General features: G+C 46.0%; 1 protein-coding gene across 1 annotated transcript in view; it reads right to left on the reverse strand.

The window, feature by feature from the left end:
- The window catches only part of LOC103599427 (SPARC-related modular calcium-binding protein 2-like), a gene marked incomplete at its 3' end in the record, with an annotated part of 81423 nt that extends 55977 nt beyond the window's left edge, over positions 1–25446 (reverse strand). The window contains exons 1-4 of the mRNA XM_008583537.1: positions 25228–25446; positions 24768–24980; positions 13825–13996; positions 743–849 (exon numbers count right to left, since the gene is read on the reverse strand). Coding sequence (XP_008581759.1) covers positions 743–849; positions 13825–13996; positions 24768–24980; positions 25228–25446 — 711 coding nt within the window. The remainder of the gene's footprint in view (positions 1–742; positions 850–13824; positions 13997–24767; positions 24981–25227) is intronic.
- Positions 25447–26145: the final 699 nt, after the last annotated feature.

A 26145-nucleotide genomic window follows, 5' to 3' on the forward strand; every position in this document is an offset into this window, starting at 1 on the left:
GACCCCCCCCCCCCCCCCGTGGACAGCCACAAGCTGAGCCGGACACTCCTTTAGCTCCAATTTCTCTCCATTTCTCTCTCTCTCATCAGTCTCCCAAAGGTCAAATAGTTACTGTGAAAACACATAGAACTCACAGTATTATGCGACAGACCACAGGCAGGTTAAACAGCAGGTCCTGCTCCGTTTTCTACAGGAACTGCATGACATAGCATTGTACTTTAGGAATTGTTTTCCCTTAGTAGGGAGTGATAGCACTGACATAGTCAAGATAGAGACTCGGGTCATGTTCTGGACACTGCCTTCGGCTACTGATGTGGTCACTGGCACGCCACGGGCTTGACTTGGCTCAGCTGCTGTCTGCGAACCCATTGGAGGGATTAAGGTCATGGTGCCACATGACTTTTAGTGTGTGCTTCCCTATAATTAAAATTAAAGTAAAATCAAATGCTAACGAGCCAGGTTAGTGTGGTCTAGTTAGCCAGGCTGAGGAGCTGTCCGTGCTCAGCGCACGCACAGTGCAGGCGGGAGTGGCAACGGTGGGCCACACCTGCGCCCGCTCAGGAACCAGCACGCCACTGCTGTGCATGCGAACCAGGCCCGCCACGAATTCACTTCTGTAACACGGACGGGAGACTTCCCCACGGAGGGGCCCTGCCGCCGCTTGCAGGTAGCCTTCCTGCCCTCGTTGCCCCTTCCTCCCCCGATCGCCCAGCTGCAGAGCCGCCCAGACGCGGCAGGTGACCTGACTGTAGGTGCCGTCCTCGTTGCATTCTGGAATGAACACTTGCTGAAATTCCTTCCGGGCTTGCTCCTGGGTATACTTCCTCTCGGCCACACACCTGGACACATCTGTAGGAAAGAACAGGGGCAGAGGAGTGGTTATGCCACGGGAGGTGGACGGAACAGACGGGAATGTTTGGAGATGTGAGCACATGAGTCACAGTCGAGGGTTGAGAGTGCTGAGGCTGGACGGGGCTTCTGAGGCGACTCGGCTCTCCTGGGCTCTGCACAAGGGCATGTGCCTCATCTGATGCAATCCTGTTTTTATCCTGAGACAGGCTTGCAGGTGAGGAGAGCAGCATCATTCTCCACAACAAAAGAGTGGGGAAACTGAGGCTCAGCCTCTTTATGGGTCAACAGGAGGACCTGGCTCCCTGGACATGAAGAACTGCCAACTGTCTGGCCGGCCACAGACAGGCTCTTCCCAGGCACAGGGACATTCATCTGAGCTCACCAGGATCAGGTCTAGAACCAAAGTTGGGGCCAGGTCTAGAAATTGCAGTTAAAATGAGACCAGACAGAACTGACCAAGGGAGAAGGAGTGTTGGGACACTTAAAGGGGCGGGGACCTTTCACCCACAGCTGCACACCAGGGCGCCTCCCAGGCTGGGACCTTCTTTGAGAGGAAATCGTGGCTCGCCTCTTTTATCTTCATCTCAGTTTCCCAGGATCTCAGACTCAATACTAAGCTTCTACCTCTTCCAACTTCACATGCGAAGTTTGACAATCAAGTACATAAAAGCGGTCAAACATCCTCAGCGCACCTCGCACTCTGCCCCCGATGTCCCTGTGTTCATGTTAAAGTGACTGCAGCATTATCATGTAATATAAAGCACAATGTTGCCGCTGCTACTTCGACAGACATCCCCAGGGACCCAAAAACTAGTAAAAATGGAAAAGTCTGAAAACATAAAAGCGTATGTAATCTCACTCTAGAAAAAAAATGATGAAATGTGGAGACACAAAATCCACAATGCAAGTAGACAGCACGAGCAAAGCTCGTCTCTGCTGCCATCTGCACAATCGGGACTGGACAGAGGCATCTGAGAACTACAGACTCCGCGGCCGACAGATGCTAGCTCCAGACTTCCAGCAAAGCGAGCCAAAGCTGTGAGCCTCACACTAACGAGGGCCGATCTTTCCGTGACCCTGGAATGATAAAACATGCCCTAAGGAGCAGACATTCCACCCTTTGAGAAGAATGTCCTAATGTTTTCTCCCATGGGCTACACACCCCAGGATCACCACCGCAAGTACATGCTTGACTTCTTTGGATCATCACACAATGTAGCTCATTTGAATTTTAAAAAGTGAAAAAAAAAAATGGCTCTCCCAATTTTTTTAAGTGTTTCCAGATTTAAATAACAAGTGTCCACGTCTTCAGAGAGCTTAAAGGCCCTCTTGACTCCAAGAGACACTTCTTCAAATGCTGTCCACTCCCTGTCTTCAGACAGCTACTTTTTGATGGCCTGGCAGTTAAAACCTGCTGGCTACAAGAAAATGCCATCCGGCCACCATCTCAAGGAGGCTGCCAGTCTCTGACGGTCATGGTGGGCTGAGAATAGACCCTGCCACTAATGCTTCTTCAAGACCTTTGTGGGACTTATCTTGGGCATTTGTAGAGTTACCGGATCGTGTGCTATGAGCATTGGGGGCCTATGCATCTGAGAAAACACTTCCCCATCCTGCTCAGTGCCTTACGTCTTATCCTAAATTTTGGCCTGGCCAACCAGCACTCAGCAACATGTGGTTTTAATGCAGTCTGTGTTTTAGCTGAGTAGAAATCATGGCTTTGCTGGATTTCTGTCCTCATTTTTTCGTATAACCTGTGGTTTGACTGTCTAAAAGAAAAAGTGATAGAGTTCCAGCTTGCAAGGTCTCATCTAGGGTACAGATGAAGCTATAAATTGTTTCTAATATTTGAACTATTGTGGAACATGCCAGAAAAACATAAATTTTCCAAACAACTTGTGGGCTTCATTCCTGGTTTGGATTTCCTTTACCGACTTCACATTTGCCACTGGTTAGATAGTTCTCAAACCTGCAACGCCTGTGTTTAATAGAATATTAAATTCCAAGTTTATGTCTAGCATATTGCAGACTATTCAGTCATAAGAAATAATGAAAACTTAGCAGCATAAAATTACAGAGCATGCATAAATCATTCCCCCAAATAAGTCTGTAGTCACCTTGTGAAATAAAAGTGCTAAATGTTGAAGGTCCTATTATGGCTCAGAGTCCTCCTTGTAATTCCAGATATTTTGTGTTAAATCAGGTACAAGATCTCTACTACTTAGAAGAGTCTGAATAGCAGTCAACCAGTTTAATTCTACTGAAATGCACAAAACCCCTGGAGAATTCGGATTAAAAAATAGTAAGATCTCCCTGGTGTTTTTAATATCACTTTAAACCATTATATGCTTAATGGATATACATCTTACTAAATTAAATGCTCCTCTTTATAAAAATAAAAATATTAAACACACCCTCAAAATTACATTATTTCCAACCTTCCAATTTTTCAATCTCTTTTGAAAGAATGAAATATTCTTCCCTTGGAACTTTATTTACAGGCTATAAATTTCTTCTCATTATATTTTTACTCTTTATGGTTCTTGTGGTTAAATTAAAAATTCAGCAGATCCCTAATTTTTCAATGGCCTTGTTGAGATTTTACTCTGAAGTTTTTATTTCCAATTGTTTAAAGGTTAAATCCTCAAAACATAAGCAACATAATTTTCTTTATTATTATGGTACAACTACACATAACATAAAATTTACCATTTTAGCCATTTCAAAAGGTACAATTTAGTGGCATTTAGTTAATTCACAGTGCTATGCAATTAGCACCCCTATCTGGTTCCAGAACATTTCACTACCCTCAAAAGAAACCCCACACCCACTTCTCCCTCATCCCAACCCCCAGAACTGTCCACCTACTTTCTGTCTCTGTGGATTTGTTTGTCCTGGATATTTCATGTAAGTGGAATCGTGTAATATGTGCATACTTTCCTTCATTCAGTGTTATGTTTTCAAAGTTAATCTATGCTACCATGTATAACAGAGCTTCACTCCTTTTTATGGCTTAGTAATATTCCATCGTATGGATATACCATGCTTTATTTATCTATTTATCCATTGACGGACACTTGGGTTTTCCCTTCTTTGGGCTACTGTGACTAATGCTGCAATGAACATTCATGAACAAGATTTTGTTTGAACACCTGTTTTCTTCTTTCAGGTACACACCTAGGTGTAGAACTGCTGGATTCTACGGAGATTCTGTGTCTAACTTACAGAGGAGCTGCCAGACTGTTTCCACAGCAGCTGAACCACTTTACGTTCCAGCCAACATACGACGAGCATTCCAGTGTTCCTCATCCTCACCAATACTTGTTTTGTCTTTTTAAATATTGTTAAAGCTACCCTAGTAGGTATGGAGTGGAATTATCAAAATGGAAACTATCAAAATGTGATACGCACTATAACATAGAAGTAAGCAACAATGTTTTATAATGGTTATTTCTGATGGTGGTTTGCTTTTAAACAGGAAGCAAATAATTCCCAACGTTGTTAAAATCACTCAAAACAGGATTAAGCAATAATTGGAAGAGACAGCTTTGCTGAACACTTTACATGGAAGAATCTTGGAGAAGAGCAATTAAAAGGAACAGTTAAAAGGAGGCTTTGAGAAAGCTTGCTCAAAACACGGTTGTGAAACAGTGACATTTGTAGGTGATCCTGAGCTCAACAGTCCCTGAGCCCAGACAGCCCCTCTTCCAGGCACTCCTGTCTATAACAGAGCAGGGTAACGTGAACACGTTCAGCTATAAAAAGGTGAATCCAGTCTTCTTTAAACACTTCCTGTCAGTCTTCCAAGATGAGATGTTTTAGTTTACAGCAGAGACAGCGCATCGAGACTTCAGTGCTGTTCAGCCAGATTCCTAGTGGGACGGACCCGCGACCTTTGGGAAATACATAGTTGTTCCCATGCCTCATTCATGTAACACAGAATGAAAGGCTGGACAGGATGCTTTCTGGTCAGCAGATGCTCCACCTCTGAACCGAGCATGGTCATTAGACAGTTGTGATTACAGTCATGATGGTGGAAACTCTCTGAGGTCAAAAGCAGTTTCATCTCTGTCCTCTCAGGCCTCAGCACAGGGCCTGGCACAGGGGCAGCTGACCCTGAGACGCACGGGTAGAAGGAGACTGTGGCAACCAGATAAAGGATGCAAACTGACCCTTTGTAGTGGCCAGAGAAATGGCAGCCCTGAGAGTGGCATGCCTTTTATTTTTATTGGCATCAAATGAAGGTGCACTCTGTGTTTCAAAAGTTAGAATGTTTTCCCTACTCGTCGGTTTTCAGAGCAGACTCTGAGCAGGACTGAGAACGCTGTGCTGTGATGCTCTTTCACGTGAAGGAAACTTTCTCTGTCATCATGATATAGATGGATGTGCTGGGAGGAGAGGCCTGTGGAGCTCCACGAGCTCTCCCCACCTGGCCACCCACAGCCCCAGCAAGTCCACAAAACCTCCCGCAGCCACCACTAAAAAGACACCATTTCAGAGCTAGGGGAAAACAGGGACTACATTTTCATTTTAAATAAATATTCTCATTTTAAAGGAATGAAGGCGGAAACAAAATTGTAATAGAAAATCCCTGGGTATATAACTGGGGTTGCCAAATTGTAAAGGAAAACATTAAGGTAAACTGCAAACCACTGAAGAATATATTGAAGTATTCAGACAGTTTTTGTAACATTTATACAAGAAACAACTGATCATAACCATCCTCATGATAACTAATAATGGTGATTGTCAGAATCAAAACGTATCAAAATAGGTTATTATGCAAGTGGTCAGCAAATTCTTCTTTGTGACTTTTGACCATAACCTTCCAGAGGCTCGGAGCCACCTGAGGCTGTGCAGAGAGGCTCTGTAGCTCTTCTGGTGAACTATTGCTGTGAGATTATACTTATTGCTAAAGCAAACACAGAAAAGACCTTTTATTCTTTTCTTTTTTTTTTTTTAACATAACATTCCAGAAATATTCTGTGAGTTTCTGATCGTGGCTTGAATACGAGAACAGTGACACTACCTCTTGTTATGTCTACTTGAGCCCATAAAGGGGTACATTTCTAAACATAAGCCTATTAGAACGCCATAAAGGAGTTAAGGTAAACACAGTTTGGGTATAGTTTGTGGAAGAGACAGGCACAGATAGGATTAGAAAGTCCTAGGACACTGCCACGTGGAAGGAGAATTTCAGACAGCTGTGTCTGTGGGAGGGACAGAGTCTGGTCTAGATATGGTGTGGACTAGGGACAAGCACCTGGCCCAGGAGGTGTCAGCAGAGAAGAGTCACACACACACACTTGCTCTCTCACACTCTCTCACACACACGCACACGCACACACACACAAACACACAGATTCATAGATTTCTTTCATGGAAATGCCTGTTTCACTAAAGAAAATGATTGCAGAGATGTTCAAGAGGTGCCACCAACAGGGCAATGGGCACGAGGCCTCAGCACACAACAGACCATGTGAGATGACCATGAAGAAATGGCTGTCCCATGAGGACCAAGATAACAGGCTCTGTCACAGCAAACCAAACTTGGAGGAAAGGCCACTTATGTCAAGATGAAGCCTTCTGTAACACTATTATTTGGTCACTGTACACTCCTATGTATGTATAACTTTGGGGACTTTCATGGGGAAAGAACAAAGGCTCTAAAACCTCATTTTAACGTTATATTAACAATAACAACTCATTTATTCATACTCTGGAGATGCAATCGGGCAGTGTAGTAATTGTGGACTCTCTGCATGTGACATAGCCTTCATGATCACAGAGATGACAAGTGCAGCAAAGAACAGCAGGTAAATACTGGGAGGCATCGGTCACAGTTGTGAGGAACCATTGAAAATAGTTGTGAGGAGCCATTGAAAATAGTTGTGAGGAGCCATTGGTCACAGTTGTGAGGAGCCATTGAAAATAGTTGTGAGAAGCCATTGGTCACAGTTGTGAAGAGGCATTGTTCACAATGTTGTGAGGAGCCATTTGTAATTGTTGTGAGGAGCCATTTGTAATTGTTGTGAGGAGCCATTGGTCACAGTTATGAGGCATTGGTCACAATGTTGTGAGGAGCCATTGGTCACAGTTGTGAGGAGCCATTGGTCACAGTTGTGAGGAGCCATTGGTCATAGTTGTGCAGGGCCATTGGTCACAATTCTGTGAGGAGCCATTGGTAACACTTGTGAGGAGGCATTGGTCACAGTTGTGTGGAGCCATTGGTAACTGTTGTGAGGAGCCATTGGTCACAATGCTGTGAGGAGCCATTTGTAATTGTTGTGAGGAGCCATTTGTCATAGTTGTGAGGGGCCACTGGTAACAGTTGTGAGGCGCCATTGGTTACAGTTGTGTGGAGCCATTTGTAACAGTTGTGTGGAGCCATTGGTAACAGTTGTGTGGAGCCATTGGTAACAGTTGTGAGGGGCTATTGGTAACAGTGTGAGGGGCCATTGGTCATAGTTGTGAGGAGCCATTGGTCATAATGCTGTGCGGAGCCATTTGTCATAGTTGTGAGGGGCCATTGGTAACAGTTGTGAGGAACCATTGGTAACAGTAGCAAGGAGCCATTGGTCACAGTTCTGAGGAGCCATTGGTCATAGTTGTGAGGGGCCCTTGGTCACAGTTGTGAGGGGCCCTTGGTAACAGTTGTGAGGAGCCATTGGTCACAGTTGTGAGGGGCCCTTGGTAACAGTTGTGAGGAGCCATTGGTCACAGTTGTGAGGGGCCCTTGGTAACAGTTGTGAGGAGCCATTGGTCACAGTTGTGAGGGGCCCTTGGTAACAGTTGTGAGGAGCCATTGGTCACAGTTGTGAGGGGCCCTTGGTAACAGTTGTGAGGAGCCATTGGTCACAGTTGTGAGGGGCCCTTGGTAACAGTTGTGAGGAGCCATTGGTCACAGTTGTGAGGGGCCCTTGGTAACAGTTGTGAGGAGCCATTGGTCACAGTTGTGAGGGGCCCTTGGTAACAGTTGTGAGGAGCCATTGGTCACAGTTGTGAGGAGCCATTGGTCATAGTTGTGAGGGGCCATTGGTCACAATACTGTGAGGAGCCATTGGTAACACTTGTGAGGAACCGTTGGTCACAGTTGTGAAGAGTCATTGGTCACAGTTGTGAGGGGCCATTGGTAACAGTTGTGAGGAACCATTGGTAACAGTAGCAAGGAGCCATTGGTCACAGTTCTGAGGAGCCATTGGTCATAGTTGTGAGGGGCCATTGGTAACAGTAGTGAGGAGCCATTGGTCACAGTAGTGAGGAGGCATTGATCACAATGCTGTGAGGAGCCATTGGTCACAGTTTTGAGGAGCCATTGGTAACACTTGTGAGGAGCCATTGGTAACAATGCTAAATATTTCCATTATAAAGCTGTGCTCTTGGAAATCACCACGAAAGTTGCTTTTGTCGGATATCTGTTCTTTTTTCAGATATCTGTTATAGACATTTTTTCCGGATATCTCAAAATAGTTCCAAGGTTCCCTGGCATTTGACTTTTCTTTTTTTTCTCTTTTTTTCTTTTTGCTTTTTTATTCACTGCCAGAGATTTTGCTTAAAAGAAAGTCCCAATGGTCTCACATCAAAAGAAAAATATTAATGTGTTTGCTGAGTTCTGAAAACAGAAACTCCACAAATTTCTGTGAAAATATGAGAAAAATCCACCTCAACCACTGCAATTCTACTCAAGGTCGATTGTTAGATCATAATATGAAATGCTTAAAACATTTTAATCCAATTTAATTAAATGTGGACTAAAATATTTTAATTGCTGTTTTCAAACTAGTACATCCAAAAGAGAGAGCTCCAGATATTGAAGACAGCAGCAACGTGGCCTTCACCAGGTGAAACCATGCCACGCCAGCTGATTCCAACACCAGGAACAGTACAGAAAAAAACGGTGGCCGTTTGCATTAAGTGACGGGATCTGAGGGGTATTTTAATCTTGTGCTCTCTCTTTTGCCTTCAGGGAAAAATGTTCTCAACTTGGGTTTTGCTGTAGAATTTGCATTGTTTATGCTTTTCCAGAACAGAGGAAGATAGCAGAATCTGAGCGGTGGCAGCCATGACCGTATCTGGGTCACATCCACATGGGCTTCAGAGCTGCTCCTGGCTCAGCTGGGCCATTTCCTAGGGCAGGAAGGCAGGAGGGCAGGTTTTTGGGTGGTCATCAGCAATTGGATGCGGACATGACTGATCATGGAAACCCACCTCTAGGAAGGAGACCATTCCCTGTCCTAGGGTCCTGTTCTCACTGTGAGCCAGAACCCAGGCAAAAGGGAGACTCCCAGTGCAGACTGGGAACACCCTTCCAACGGCAGCCCCCAGCGTGGGACAGACAACTCACCTGCGAGAGGCGAGCTGAGAGCTTAGCTTCTCCGAGCCCAAGCCTGCATCCCCAACCTATAATATCAAAGATGTGTGATGCCCAGCTATTCTGTAAAACATAATCCATGGTTAACAACCTCTCCCTCAACTAGTTTTAATGTTCACTACCCTATGAGCTGCAGCACCAAATAAACATGATTTTCAAGTCTGCAGGTTTCTAAGCATTCTTTTTATTTTAATCCTTTTAATTTAGGTTAAATTTACTTTTGAGGTGCAGATTTTATTTTTAACTGTTCCCCTCTCATCACATTCTTGTGTGTCACAAATTTATGACGTAAAATTTCTTCAGTGAAACAAATGAGAATTCCAGCTCAGGGAGCTAGGCAGAGCATCGGTCTCGATGCAGACACACACACACTGACAGCAGGAAGGACATCTGTGTTTAATTCAGATTTACACTCCCTGTCCAAAAGGAATCCGACTTTGACCCTGCAGATGGGACAGCAGAGATCTGAAGTTGAATGCTTGGGAGAGGCCACCACAGAAACCCAGGGGCAGGGAACGGCTCGAGTTTCAGATGTCAGCCCCCAGAGATGGACCGAGGCCCCTGCCTTCGTCCAGTAAATCCCTCAGATGCTCGTCCTCAAAGGCCATGGCTAACCAACACAGACGCTTCATCTGACGTCTTCCCTGTGGCCTTTCAACAGAATATTTGACTGGGATTAACTAAGGGAACATGCCAGAGAAAAGAACATTAAACTCCAAGTATCATGAGATGGTGTCACCTCCACCCCCCCCCCCACAGCACTTGTTTGTACAAGCTAAGACTTCAGAAGCAGTTGCTTCCAGAAGCTTCTCTGAGGAGTGCACCATCTGATGTCAGATGTGTGTGTATGGCATTCGCCACATAGACAAAAACGAGGGAAGGACTCAGTTCCTGCACTCCATGCACCTCATTCCACGCCGATTTTCAGAATCTCTGACTATGCTGTTTCCGTGTGAAGCACACTGTAAATCACTTTAATCTCTGGACAATTGTCCAGGACACCACTGTCCTCTCTAGTAAAGGGTGTCAGTTATTTGTGGCTGAAAAAAGCAAAATGTGAGACAGAACACCGTTCCTAGTGGGCATGTGTCCTCGGTTTGGAAAAATGCTTCTTAAATGAATATTTGATCTCCAGATAAAGGAGTTGACTTTTTCATTGTCAAATGCAAAGTAACAAATGTCCAATGTTCAAGCAGGCTTGGGAGGCAGGGGTGGGGTCAGTGATTTAGGGGTCCTGTGTCCACAGTCCCACAATGCAGGTGCCACCAGGCCTTGGTTGGGCAAGCACCCCTTGCTGTGCCCAGGGGGAGCCCTCTCTTTGCCCACACATGTGGCCAGTGCCTCGCTCTGTGAGGTGTGGTGTGTCCCCTACAGTCCACCTCAAGGAATGTCTGAGGACAGCTGGGCAGAGTGAGCACCTAGGAGTCAGTGAAAATGTCACAGGAGGCCATGTCATAGACTAAAGGAGGCCTGTTAATTTCCAGTCTGTAAGATGTTGTCATGAAGTAAAGATTCTTATAGGAGTCCCTGAGTTGTGAGATACCCACACTGCCAGAAATTGTAGAACTGAATCATATGCAGAGAGGAAAACTTTCTGAGAGATTATCTGATAGAGAATAACATCTACTCATTCAATCACATTTCGCTCAGTGAGAAGAAACTTCATTTACCAAATTTACTAATACTAAGTATCACATCGTAACCTGTTGAGATAGATCAGGTTGAAGCAAAGCAATCCTGCGATCTTAGAGTCATACAGGACAAGGCTGCCTTGAGGGTATCAGTTTTCCACTTACTTGAGCTAAGGGTGTGTGTGTGTGTGTGTGTGTGTGTGTGTGTGTGTGTGTGTGCTCCTCAGTAAATGAATCTGAGGTTTTTCAATCAAGTTTTCACCAAAGAAGTTCAAACTAAAATAGCACACAGTTTAATGAAACCTAAATGCCCACTGAGAAAAAGGCCACAAGGACAAAATAATGATATAGAACAATGGAACTTGAGGTAGATGAGATTCGATGAATTATTTTCTTTCTTCTACTGGTAGCATTGGTTATTTAGGGAGAGAAAAACTAATTTTTCATCTCCTGAAAGTCATTTATTTTAAATGGTATGTCTGCTTTCCTGCACTACCACAAAGAAAGCTTTAGCAAGTGTTGCTGTTTCCAAATTTGAAGTTTCAATATATTTTCACTATAGATGGAACATGCAGGTGTGTAATTCAATGAAATAAGGTGAAAAGCTATTAATTTGAATTACATTTATCTCTACTTTTACAGAAATTTTCTATAGAAAGATATTTCATATCTGTGTTTTAAAATTTTTTAACTATTTTTCCCCCACAAAGTAAAATTTAATTTGTGAATCGTATTGGTTTTGTACAAGAAAAATCAAAAGACCCCATTATTCTCCATTTGGGCTGAAGTTAGAGGAAAGCGCCTTCTGGTTGAACCAGTTCCTCAGCGTCAGGAACTCTGGAGGCTCTGTGGGTATCACAGTGCTCACTACCAGCTGTGCCTAAACAGGGCCCGTGCTCCCTCTGGCCCTAAACGTGGCTCTCGGGAGTCCCCTGAAGAGCTGCTTCCAACAGGAATTGTAAGCCCTGCTCTCCGAGACCTTGATGCTGAGGCCTGGGGTGGGCTCTATAGGAAGCCCTCAGGTGCCGCTGATGCAGCCAGTTCTGGGGCCACACGCTGAGAGTTGCTCTTCTCCCTCCCCCATGACTACCGAGTTCACTTCAACATCCTTAAACCTTTTGTATGGGGACTTAGGTATGATACTACTGCTGCAGCACCTTTATTTAAAGTATGAATCAAATACTTTTTTGTTGCATTCCCTTCCTTGCAAACCCAATAGCATATTGAGGTTAATGAAAAAATGAAAGTTACATTGTCCATTCAAAAGTTGCTGATTCCTCCCCTTTGTGTGTCCTTTTTGAAGTCGGCCAGGGCTTAAGCAAACATCAAGACTAATCCACAATCAAACTGGTTAATGTGCACCTGGACACACCTGGTCCGAGGCACAGTGCAGGTGGGCAGGGGCAGGGCTGCTTGGCAAGGCTTATGTGCATGTTCTCAGCACAGAACAACAATGTATATCTGCGCACGTTGTGTCCACAGCTTCCCATGACTTTCTGCATCCCACATGGTAAGCACTAACCCTGCAGCTCCCCAGTGTCTGGCTTCACTGCTGTCCCTCCCAGGCCCTCCTGCCACTCCTCAGAGGACCCTCTGATCAGCTTCCACCCTGGGGTCTTCATGACTGTCTCAGATAAGACAGCAACACTATCGTGTGATGAACATTTTAGAAACAGCTTCTGACTATGGAATCAGATGGGACTTTAAACTCTGCAGTACCGTTCTGTCCTATAATCTCAGGTGTGAAGGAATTTTCCCAGGGACTCTTACTGGAGAGTTTACCTGCCTGCCCAGCTGCTTTGGCTGATGCCTTGGCCTTTCGGTAGCCTTTAAATGCTAAGTGTCCTAAAATAACTTGACTTTGAGCAAATCATGATGGCAGAAAAAATCCTTGATAACGTGTAGCCATTGGTCATGGGCAAAGCCACAGGTACATGCTAGAGAAAGTCTAGGCTCCAAGCTGGACATCTGTGGATGCTACACTCAAACACGTGCACAGAGAAGGGCTTGTCAGTGAGCAAAGACCACGGCTCCAGACAGAGCTTATGCTGCTCCTCTGCTGGGGAGCATAAATCTGAGCACGATGATTTGTTTATAATGTCAGTAGGAAGAACTCTGAAGCCTAAAACACATGGCAAAATTATCATTGTCATCTGAAAAAGTAACTCAGACCTGTTTACTTAGCATTTCACTGCATCGTGAAAGGAAAAACAAATGTATTCAAAGCCTGGTGAAGCGCGGGGCCAAGACAACATACTCCCAGTGGTCGTCGGCGTGGTGGTGGGTTAGCTCTGGTTAAGGGGATTGTTAGAGTTAATAACTAATCAGGGCAGAACATCATCTCAAAGGCGTTTTTACCCTGTGTGGTCTTTTTTCCTAGATAATGAGAGAAAGAAGATAAATCTCTTTCTGAAACGACTCTGTTTGTGATTGAAACACCCGTCTCTTTTGCTGAGCCAAACCCTGCATTGATGTGGGAAGCATTTCAATGTTTTGCTCTAAGCATGCCAGTTAACTCTAAATCTGATTCTTAAATCAGGAAAATTGAAAATTACAAGTGTAAAATCAGCACCAAAAAGCCCCAACAAATCACTGAAAATCATGGAGGTGCTATTGTACACACCTATTTGCTAAAGTGAGACATGAGAAAGCATTGAAAGAACTAATAAAAAAACAGTTGAGGATACTTTTAGAAGACTATGGGGAAAAAACTGAAAAACTTGGATATATTTGTTTCTTGATGGCATGTACTAAGAAACGAGCATTAAACAAGTAAATATAAAAAACTCTGCTCTTGAAATTCATGGAAATTACTCTTCTCCCTTACATGCTCTGAAAAAAAAAAATTACAAACATAAAATTCTTGAGTGTTTAAATAAAAAACTTCAGCAAATACAAAAATTAAATACACACACACGCATGTTAGTGACTGGCCCGCAGCCTTCGAATGCTGGTCAAACGGCAGCTCACCTTTGCAGTTTCCTCGGTACGCGACCTCTAACTGTGGGTCCTTGCACTTGGCACGTTGAAATTCACAGCGGGACAAGAAGGTCCTTCCGTCCGAGGCACAGAGGGGTTTCTGAGGAGAGCCCGCACAGTCCAAGCTACAGTCTTTGTCTTTATCTTGATCAACTCTCAAAAACTTGGGGGAGAAAAAAAAAAGAAGCCAGAGAAATATAAGGAAATGTTCTGTAGAGCAACAGAAAAACAGAAGGCTACCTAAGGCCACTTAATGGTCAGGGGATGAAACCACAAGGACCGGCACCATTCAGTTTTCAGCACTGCCAAAACATCCTGGGAGTGTCCTGAACAGTCACATGGTGTTGTTTCAGAAACCTCGATGATTCAGTGATTCTCTAAGTTGATATCTGATGTCTGGTACAAAACAACGTATGGGACCGTGTATCTCTGGAAGGGGGTGCACAGGTACTCTGTGTTACCTCTAATAGTCAGAGTACCGATGTTTTCCTTTAATGTGTGACTTCATTTGCTCATTTACTTCAGAGTCACCCCATTGTGCTACTCTTTTGGAAGTCACAAGTGTCAGGAATGTCCACTGTTTGGAATTGAGAGGCGATCCTTCTTAATCTAAATGGCCCAATACAATTTCACCTACGTTCTCGAGATTCGTTCTTGTGTATTCTTTTGGAGTACATCATTGCTTTTTGAACAAATATTTGGTGAATAAATGAGCAATCCTGCACCCCAGATTAAGCTCACGTATTTCTATGAAAATGCCTAATACTCCACCCTTACCACACTTCATCTGTAGCATACAGGGTGGCATCCCCCCAGGACCCTCAACAGTGGCTACTGCATGGGACATGCTCTCCAAAAGAGCCCCGATGGCTGCCCCACTGGCTCATGGCTGTCCCAGATCTCTGTGCTGGCCTTTAGAGCTCGCCGTGACTCCCAGAGATGTCTCAGACGCAGACCCTGCAGGCCCCCATGCCTGTCCTCCTTGTCCAGGAGCTGGAGTGTCCTGCCCGCTCCCTGACCTTCCAGTCCTCATTCTGCACCTCCCAGACATCAGTCCCGGCTGGTCTTATGTCAGGGCGGACAAAGCAACAAGCAAGAAGGCGAATCTCAAAATGACACTTAGGAGGGACTCATCCCACTGGATTGAGGGAGTTGTCCTAGCCTTCAGTCACTGGAATAGCCCCTGCCCTAAAAATTTGTCCTTTCTGACTTATGGAGCATTAGCAATGCATTAAACAAAAGAAGAAAAACCAAAAGGAAATGCAGAGCTGTGGTTATTCTTAATCCAGGGTAGTATGTGGACCCTCTGGGGCATATGTGAACAGGTTTATTTGGTACATTCACTCCAGGAACGTTTCTGGAGCTAAAGTGAGCGCTCATCAAAATCACCCATCACGTCACCTCGCCTGAGCTGCAGGGACTCAGCAAAAGCTCAGAGAACCCCATCAACTGATTCCTTCATCAGTAGGGGAAAAAAAAGAATCCCCAAACTCAAGATGCTTCATTCCTTGAAAAGTTAACAGAACTTCCCCCCTCTAAGTTCTGAGTGTCCTAGTTGGCTCTGTTTAAAGATAAGCCAAAAGCTGAAGTTGGAATCAACGCCACGGGGGAACAAAAGGTCCCTGGGGAACAGAGTGCCCCTGTGTGGGAACCCCAGCTCTCAGGAGGATTCCATCTGGGCTGGACCTCAGGAAGGTGTGGCTAATCTAACCTCAGTGGCCATGTCCCAGATTTCTGGGTGAAGGCTGGAGAAGGGTGAGCAGCACCTGGACAGTGGTCAGGCCTCCATCTCAGGGGAGCTCCGGGACAGAGGAGAGAGCTCGTTTTCAACTCCATTCTGAGCAGCATGAGTTCACCTGCTGAAATGACCCGTGCTCATGTCAGCCAGGAGACAAGTGAAAGCAGATCACTGCCTTCTCAGGGTTTGCAGAACATTTGTGCCTTCACTTAAAAGTGAGCCGAGCGAGTGCGTAAACACTTCCTACTGAATTCTGCCACCCGCTTCTCATCCACCCAAATTACATTTTAATTCTGTGGCACTGAGAGCGGGCAGTGCCCGAAGGAGTGACCCTTTGAGACGTGGTGGCTATGGAGCCTCATCCACCTTCTGAGGTGTGGCTTTAGTCTTACGGCACCTTCACGTTCGTGCCACTCCTGTTTTCACAGGCTCTTGAGAATTTTGGTAGACGCAGTCTCACAATGCACCACTGGCCCAGGGCAGCACAGCTCCATACCAGACAAAGAAGGGAAAGCAGCAGCGAGGGGAGCATCTGAACACACGAGGCACCAGCCACGAGCCCCTCAGTTTAGAACAGGGGTGCACCCTATAAACAGCTCTCTTCTACTTCAGATGAAAAAAATGAAATAGCCTAAATCCTGTAATTTTTATGTGTAAGCAGTGGTCTGTTTGCATTTCTTGAAACCCAAGTGAGGAAATGCTGAGGACTTAGGTAAGACATTGTAATTACCATTTTCTCCAAATGGAAAGAGATAGCCTCTACGTTTTTTATTAAAAAAAGAAAAGCCTAGCCTAGCATGCCAGCATTTGGAATTTGACCATAATTCTTGATAATCCAGTGGTGTAGAACCAACAATGGAAGTCTTCTTTCTCAGAAATAAGAGAACACACTCAATGCACATGTCTCTCCCCTCCCCATTTTTAATAGCAATTAAATTCCAAGAGAGACAGTGCATGGAAGAAAATAAGCTGTTAACTAAGCTATATTCTTATAAACAGAGCCCATGAAAAAATAAAATATTCTTATTCTAAGGAATTTACTACTTATTAAAAGAACTTTAATAAGTTTAAACAAGACCCTTCAGTGGGTCCTCAAACTTATTCAAAATAAATGGTACTTTGCCACACTTAGAATAAAATCAGCTGGAGCTTGCACAACTTTAGAAAAGAAGACCTCAGAATTACAGGGATTTCACATTTCTTCTTATTCTCACAAAGCAGTGCTGTTTGCACGGGTGCGAGCAAGCAGGTTGTAAGACCATGCAGAGGGTGCACAGAAAGTATCTTTGTGAATGTTGGGTAGCTCATGCATTAGAAGATCAGTAGGTCAAACACAAATGGATCAAAGACATCATCTATGCTTTTCTTAATAAATGCATGGGTTTAACCCAGAAGAAAAAGGTTCAACGAACTCCAGCCATTTAAAAACCAGGTTAAAACAGTCTTCAAATCTTAACATGGATGAATTTTCCCACTGTAATATTGATTAAAAACTTTTTTTACTGTTCATGATATGGAATAACATTAAGAAAATTTTACCTCTGAAATACATGATTCCATAGCTATAAGATTCACGAAAGCAGGCACTTTGTAAGTAACAGCCAGCTAGAAAGAGAAGGTAACTTCCAGCGGGTTTGCTTACTCTAAGGACGAGGTGCACAAATGAGATTAAGCAGAAGACAGCAGTGCACTGGCCGTGCAGGCAGCTCTGCCTGTTCCAGGGAATAAATATTTTTGAAATATTATTCAATATTATTTCAAATAATAGAGGGGGCAGGTGGAAAAATGGTTACAAACTCAGGCCTGCTTTAAAGAGTGTTTTCTCTGTCTGCAAGTCTGGGCTTTCTCAGGTTTCAGGAAAGAATTCCTTACGCTTTTAGTAAAAAGGAAAACCTAAATCTATGAGGAAAATGTGAAAACTATTTTTTAGAGCCTGCAATCCGAAGCTTAAATGTTAAAGTGAAACACAGAGTGGGATGTTTTCTCCCAGAAACATTGCATTTCATTCATTCATTCATCCATCCATTCATTCATCTATCCATCCATCAATTTATCCATCCATCCATCCATCCATCCATCCATCCATTCATTCTTCATTCACCCACCTATCCATTATTCATCCATCTATTCACCTGTCCATCCATCCATCCATTCACTCATTCACCCATCCATTATCATCCATCCATCCATTCATCTATCCATCTATTCATTATTTGCCTCTTTTTTGCCATTTCTTAATTAAGAATAAAGCCTCAGCTTTCTACCTTTCTAAGGCCAAAAGGCAGACCCATCTTGAATTGAGCTTATTTAATAATTTTTACATGACTACACTCTGTAAAAGGCATTTTACCCGACTCCGGGAGGCTAGAAATTCAAAGGTGTCCTTGCCCTGGTGGGGCAAGTGTAAACTTGGAGGGCAGCAGGTGTAAGTCTACTATGATACTCAGTGCCCGCAAGGCTGAGCGGAGAAGTTGGTTGAAACCAATTTTGGGAATACACAACGTCTCCTAGAAGATCATCTAAGACAACCAGAGAAGACCGCATAAGAAGAAATATGGAATGGAATCCCAGGAGACAAATCAACAGAAGGGAATGTGTAAAAGCACTAATATGGAGATATCAGAGAAAAAATGCCATTTAAAGTGGGTCTGATATATGGTCATGGTGGTGAGTGTCTAGCAACCCCATGAGATGGAAACGCCTCTGAGGAGCTGCGGAGCGAGGTGCTCACATGGAAAATGACAGCTGGTCTGTTTCCTTCAATCAGAAAATACCCATAGCACATTCTCATGACTGCAACACAGAGGTGACAGCAGTGGACACACTCCTACAGAATCCAACTGGTGTTTTAGTGCAGTTTTCTGGTCCTTTTAAAGGAACAGTTGCATCACTTATGGGTGCCAGCTGTAGGTCCACTGAAATCAGATTCCGGCTATCATTTGATTATACACAGGACTAGAACAACAATGCACTAGCGTCGGGTCCTAAAGTGGTATATTGAGAATTACAGTTGGTTCTGCATCTTTCCACTTTTGCAATCTCTGTGAGACTTAATTTTCTTATCTGTAAAATGGGAGTAATAATACTTTCTGTGCCTAACTGTGACGTACTTTGAGGATAATATAAAATATCAAGGCATCGCACGTGAGGATGGGAACCGTGAAGAACGCCCTGCACAGGAGGACGCCTGCATCCCAGCATTCGAGCGGCCCTCCCAGTGGAGCTGCCTCCCCAGGAGGTAACGGTTGCATCAAAGATGTACAACAGGCTCCCCCTCAAATGCTCCCCATCCTTCTTACCAAAAAAACAAGCGAGGCATTTGCAGGGCAGACATTGGGTCATCAGCTTTTCAAAGGGCAGTTTGTCTTCATGAGTATAAGACCCTGCGTGAAATGACCCAGTGGGGTCAGAAAGCAGCAGCAGTGTCTGTGGCCATCAGCACTTCAGGCCTTTTTTTGCCTTTTCTTTATATTTATTGGGTCCTATGGGAGCTTTAAAATGAAAAGCAAACGATTGAATGAGATGGCTGTCTTTAAAATCTCTATGGGTTGCCTGCCGACTGGCCAGCAAGGCTCTATGCTCAGATGAAACGGCACTGACTGCAGAGCTAGGTGGGTGAGCTCTGTGACCTGGGACACTCGTTTAGCTAGATGAGTCTTGGTGTCTTCATTTGTACAGTGGAAGTGAGAATAATACCTATTTCATGAAGGTCATTGTGAAAATAAGGTAAGATCATACACAAGAAAATGTTTGGAAAGGATATGCAGGTGTTATCAGTAGTAAGCCCTCCCAAGTGGATACCTGCACTCAACCTGCTATTCAAATATATGCCATAGTTGCTATGGCATGCTTTTCAATATTCATAAGAATTTCAGTTCTACTGTATGAGTGCTAAGCGACCCTCCTGTTTGTGATCACTTTCAAAGAGAAAAATTAGGAGGGTGAAATAAAAAGGGAATAAAATTAGAAGTTTGAGAAGAGATAGTAGTCTTTTCAAGGAAGCTGGGGAAAGACAGAGAGAAAACCAGAGGCTCAGCCTGAGTAGGGGTGGCTGGAGTGGGCAGTGCCTATAACAAGACAGGGTGCCCCAGACACAGGTAGAGACCGACGTGGACAGGGTGGGGAAGGGCTGGAAGGTTACCCCGTCTCAGTACCAAAGCCCAGGAAAAGTTGTCACCTTGCATGGGGAACAAAGACAGGCCTCTCAGGATACAACCAAGAGGAACCCAATCCCAATCACCTTGCTGAAACTCTCAGGTACAAGATCCCGGGATGAAAACGGGAGACGTGAGCACTGTGGCTGTTTTTATTTACCATGCTCCCTTTCTTGTCTGTTCTGGTGGACATTAAACCTTTCATAAGTGTTTTTATAGACTCTTTACTGGCTGTTGCCTCCCTGACCCAACTTTTCCTACAACTCTGTGGCTCCTTCCTCAACTTCCTGTTCCACATGACGAGCTCACGTCCCCAGCCCCATGGCTAAGGGTGGGTGTACATTCTGCTGTGTCTCTGAAGCTCTCTTCTCTCTCCCAAAACATTTCTTTTTTATTTATTTTCCTTCCCTGCCTCTACATCAATACTAATTTCAGTGATGAAAATTGGTATTTTTGCTTCTTGTTTGTACTTCTTGGAGATTACTCAAGAAACCTCTTCGGATCCAGATTTATGTTTATTTGACATTCGGTAGGAACTTTGTTATTCTAAAATTCTCCGTACTAAGACACCATGTGGATGGAGTTACTTTAATGCAAGAATTATCTTTGGCAACAAAAACTGCCTTACTCAGTGTTCAGTCATTGCTCTCATGAATCAGGGATGATCTGCCTTCACAAGGTAGAGGACCCAAACGCCCCGTGAAACACTGAAGCGGAGAAGACAGCTGAACTTTCACCTTTACGAGCAATCCCTGTGCTATCAGAGGGTCTCAACATACTTGTAATCACTGAAAGGTGTTTGCAGGAGATCCACTGGGCCTCAGGCCCTGTCTTCACTAGGTCAGCGACAGTTAAGTGCCTGGGCTGGCTGGAGAGCTCAGCTGGTCAGAGCGTGGTGCTGATAACACCCAGATCCAGGGTTCAGTCCCTGTACTGGCCAGCTGCCAAAAACAAAACAAAAGTACCAGCTTCTCATCCAAGATCTCAATAAGAATCAAGGCACATGCCGACTGATATTAACCATTTACATATTTTCTCAGACAAACGCTCTGTGGAATGATACAAGTTGGGGGCATGAGACGACATGACATTGGACACTCCACCAACTGCTTTTGTGCCCAGAGGACAGTAAGTCTTCATTTACGTGGCCTCGATGTCCCAGCAGTGTCTGGCCCCCAGCTGCTGTTCAATGTTCATTGCCTGAAGAGCTCCACACATGTGATCACGCAGGGGTCATTACAGAATTACTAGGGCAAGTGGCTGGGGAAAATCAGGGGTTTGAGAAAACAGATGCAGCAATACCGGAATGACAGAGACCCAAGGCCGTGGAGAGCCGAGCGCAGGAGTGCCTCAGGTCCTTCGTAGTCCAGAGCATGAGCGTGTTCCTTTCCCACCTGATGAGCCAGCGGGACGCATGTGGCATATCAAATAGAAAACAGTTTTAACATCAGGGATTTTCCTTTTTCTTCCTACTTCTAACCTCTTCTTCTCTCATTTCTGTTTTCTTCTCCTGCTCAACCCTCTCTGGTTTATCTGATTTTTTCTGCACTCACAGATTAAATGTGGATGGCAGTTGACATGGGCCGGGCATTGATCTGGAAACTTCATCACACATATCATCTCCTTTCACCTAGTGGCCTTCTGCATTAAATATTATCATTACTCCCATTTTGCAGATGAGAAAATGGAAACGGAGTGACTGGTCAGTGGTGACGCGGCTGGTAAGTGCAGGGTTCCAGCACGGGGGGGGGTCTGAGGCGCAGTCCGGCGTGCTGCTCAGTCTCCTCCGGCTTCTTACTGCAGATGGCACGTGCAGCTCCGCAGGGCTTCAAACTAAGAGTTATAGCAGGACTTGGCATAAAACAGCCAAACGCGACTCACATGAAAAAGTCCGAATCAGGGAAACACATAGACATATTTCATTCACATACAGAAGAAAATTAAACTTGAGGTGGGAATACACACTTGCAACTCCCTGCTGGAAAAAAACAGGCCAACTTCCAAGCTGAAGGTGCAACTCTCCCTGCGCCCGGTGGCATGCTTTGAATTTCATGCCTAGTTCACACACCTCTAGTCTGAAACACACCAAAGATCAGGCAAAGTCTGACCTTTAGTCATGTCAAAAACATATGTTCTACCAGAAGAGGGATTCCCCAGTGACAAGATTAAAGAGAATGAAAGTAGAAATCAGCCTTGAAAACAAGTAATGTTCGAGTGTTCAGCAACATTGCCTAAACATCTGACTCTGCACGCCGGAAACACGGTGGGTCCCAGTGTCCAAGTGATACGAGTGTCCAGCAGTGGCACTCCATAACCCCAGCGCCCACTGTTTTTTATTTAAACTATAGCTCTATTTTTATAACATACGCCATTTGTACATTTCCTATAGCCTCAGTATTTTCTGGATGAGCTAAGCCAACCCATGGACAGCCACATTTTCCTTGCATCCTCTCTTCCCCTGGAATATCAAACGCATTTGATATTTTCAAAGGCATTCAGCCAGGGCCTCTTTCTTGAGACTCCTGCTCATTTCAAAGCGTTTAGAACAAATTACACTAAAATACATGTTAGAGAATATTAGAGGAACCTGGAAAGCAGGAGGAAATGATTCCCAAAGCTGAGATACCAGATAATTGTTCCTTGGCCAAACCTCAGTGGAGACTGTGTGTTCTATGGTAAAATCATTTCCACTGAGAAGCATAACTAAAGGATTAAAAATAGGAAACAGAAAGACAGACCCTCACTGGAAACAAGTCCAAGAAAAGGCTCAGTAGATGTCTTGTCTTCCACTCAAGCAGAGGAAGAAAAATTGCTCCCTCATGAAGGGGCAGGGAGTAGCCACGATGTACCTTTTTAAGAGTGTTACATAATAAATGCATCGTATAAGGAGCAGAGGGTCTCTGATCTCTGAACAGAGACCAACAGTGTCCAGTTCCATGTCTCCATCTAAATCCCCCGAGACCTCATGTTATTCTAAATATCTCCTGTGCCCTTCACCTCGTCCCACCTTTAGTCCTGCCTGCCTGTGTTCATTCGTCCTGCCCTTTCTGGGGCAAAACGTGCACTCAGTAAAGATTTCAAATTGAATACTGTTTAGCTGCTGATGGGGCAAATGGTTTGAATGTTCTGAAGACCCAGCTGGCCTCTGGCTTGTCCTGATGAGACTGCACAGGAGCAGGCTCTTAAGGAGCATCTGCTGCGGGAGCAAGCCCGAGGGTGGGACAGTCCTTGGACAGCTCTCCTGCACCCCCCTGGAACTGCTGAAAATCCTCTTGCCAGTCGTTGACAAACAGCCATGCCCAGCGACTGGGCAAGCAGAGAGGGTCCCCTGGGGGAAGATAGAAAGCTCTAAGGAAGACTGTCACCCCCATATTCATTGCCACCACGCACCCACGCCACCACCACCAAGGCGAAAGAAACCCATGAGAGGGAGTTTGAGTTCCTTTCTCTGCGGTGGAAAGAGCCGACTGCCTTGGCTCACATGCCAGGGGCAAGTGCAGAGCCTGTGGGGCTGGAGCCCATGGCTCAGTGGAGAAGCTCATGAGGGCACCGAGAACAGACAGAGTTTCCTGGGGGACACCCGGCCTAGCTCCTCCTCTGACCCATGAAGGGACGAGGTTCACAGAGGTCACCGTGCTATCTGTGAGGCAACCAGACCCAAGCCAAGATCGTGGACTCGGGTCACTCCAACCATGGCACTCACAGGTGCCAGGGCTGGGTCTTCTTTCTTCAGGATGCCAGCTCCACGGGCTTCATATCCACCTGGAGGGGGGCTGGAGGGTTTGCCACCACGTCCCTCCCAGCGCATTCATCTGTCCTGCTTTCCCAGCCCTGTGGCAGGTTTGCATCTTCTCCTGGCTGGTGGGAGACGTGGTACTGGCTCAGGTCGGGCATTGGAAGAGGAAAGCGGCTTGATCCCTGTCTCCTCATTTATGTGCTAAAACAGATTCCTCGAATGCTTTGTCAGTCTTTGTTTACATTATGAGATAGCCAGGGCCTGGCATCGTTCCAGGAGAAGCTCTTCCCAGTTCTCTGAGAGGGAACAGCTGAGACCCCCGGAGCTGTCACATCACTACTCAGAATTATCACTGCTGTTGAAACGCACAGGCACAACTTCAGAGATAGGTGGGAACGTTCTGGAAGCCCTGCCGGCTCCACTGCTGGCCGCTTCTGTGGTCCCTCATCTGACACCTCTCAGCTGGGCGCCTGCACCCCTCCCAGGCACTAACAGGAAGACACCGTCCCTGCTGTAACCTGCACGTTTCATACCAACGCAAAGCAGCCCACTCGGAGGAACCGGAGCTGGTGACTTGCCCCATCTGCAATTCAAGCAAAACCCTCTGAGCAGGTTCATGTTTTCCTCTAGACCTGTGCAGTCCCACAACAGGAAGACACCGTCCCTGCTGTAACCTGCACGTTTCATACCAACGCAAAGCAGCCCACTCCGAGGAACCGGAGCTGGTGACTTGCCCCATCTGCAATTCAAGCAAAACCCTCTGAGCAGGTTCATGTTTCCCTCTAGACCTGTGCAGTCCCACGGTTTTCCTCTAGACCTGTGCAGTCCCACACAGAAACCACTAGCCGTGTGTAGCTATTCCCATGTAAATTAATTTAAATAGCAAAATATTGGAAATTTGGTTGCTCATTCACACCGGCTACCTTTAAGTTCACAACAGCCACCTGCGGTAGAGGCTCCTGTTCTGGACAGTGCCGGTTATAAGACTTTTCTATCAGTGAAGACAGTTCTTCTAGACAGTGTTATCCAGACACAGGGATTAAAGGGTAATTATTTTCTGAACCTGGCTCCCTAAACCCCATTACCTCCCCATAAAATGCTGAAGAAATGAACAGTTGCAAAAAGACAAATAAAAATCAATTTCATGACTATATGACTAATTAGACAAATCCAAAATGCTGAGAATAATAATTGTTTAAAATTATCTTAAAATGTATACTTTTAATTATAAGGAAAAGAGAAATAATTACAAAGGAAGAGAAACTTGGAGTCTTTTGCAGAGGGAATAAAGGGGATTTTGAGGGACTTGAAAGGCATCTTGGAAGCAGGTGGGAAAGGGTGGGGGGACTGTTGGGGGCGGGGGAGACACAAGAGGCCGAGAGTGGAGGTCCCGGCTGGAGCCCAGTGGGGGCAGGCAGGCCCGGGGGTCGGGAGGGGGGCGGGCAGAGCCGCCTGAGCACAGGGCAGAGGCCTGCAGGTGCAGCCTGGCGACCTGGGCAAGGCCAGCGCTGACTGTGGCCTGGAGAGAGCAGGAACCACAGCCAGGAGAGACGGGGCTGGCTCTGCCCAGGGGTCGGCCGGGGCGCTCCGGGCTTCAGCCTCACGAAGCGCTTCGAGGCCATCGCAGGTCGCGGGACGCTCGCCACGCGGTAAATGCAGCTTTATTTGTCATGAAGAGTCACCACCCCCCATCTCTTGTCCGTATTTCAGAGGAATTAGATTCCACAAAGATGTGCAACGAGCAATGCAAGTTTCCAGAGGGACACGTCGGGGCTCCGCTCCCCACGGTGTGCGCCGGGGTCCACCTGTCCGATGGCAGTCTGTCCTGCAGCACGACGCCCCGCCTCGGCCACCCGCCAGCTGACCTGCACTGTCGGAGCAGGGTCGTCCCACGAGCGGGCCCTGCCGGCCTCACAGCGACGAGGGGCTGCACGCGGGGCAGGTGGAGGACGCAGGTGGAAGGAGGGACGAGGTCGCCTGTCCATGAACTAAAACACTCCCGGGACGACCCCGCTGGACTCGGGGAGCCGGGAACCCGCCGGGCTCTGGCTGTGGCGGCGGCGCCTCTCCCTGCGGCTCCTGCAGAGCAGGGGACATTCGCGGGGGACATTCGCGGGGCCCAGTCTGCGCCCCCCCCTTCGCAGCCCTGTCCCGCCGTCCTCCACTCGCCAGATGCTGGGACTGGGCTGGCTGAAGCCTGTCCTCGTCCCCACCTTTGGGGAAAGAATTGCCAAACACCAATGTAAGGAAACTGCATTTCTCCGTTTATGCCCCCCCAAGTCCTGGGGAGTCTCCGCCGCAGGGAATCAGTTCAATTCCAAGCAGAGGAAGTCGGAGGCATCGCCTCCAAAAACATGGGCAGCTAATTTCCAATGTATTTATAAGGTTTTGCCCCATCTTTTCCGGGGGCCATTCGCGGGGCCCAGTCTGCGCCCCCCCCTTCGCAGCCCTGTCCCGCCGTCCTCCACTCGCCAGATGCTGGGACTGGGCTGGCTGAAGCCTGTCCTCGTCCCCACCTTTGGGGAAAGAATTGCCAAACACCAATGTAAGGAAACTGCATTTCTCCGTTTATGCCCCCCCAAGTCCTGGGGAGTCTCCGCCGCAGGGAATCAGTTCAATTCCAAGCAGAGGAAGTCGCCCACCTTTGGGGAAAGAATTGCCAAACACCAATGTAAGGAAACTGC

The sequence above is a fragment of the Galeopterus variegatus genome, unplaced genomic scaffold (assembly GCF_000696425.1).
Source record: "Galeopterus variegatus unplaced genomic scaffold, G_variegatus-3.0.2 Scaffold2958, whole genome shotgun sequence".
NCBI lineage: Eukaryota > Metazoa > Chordata > Mammalia > Dermoptera > Cynocephalidae > Galeopterus > Galeopterus variegatus.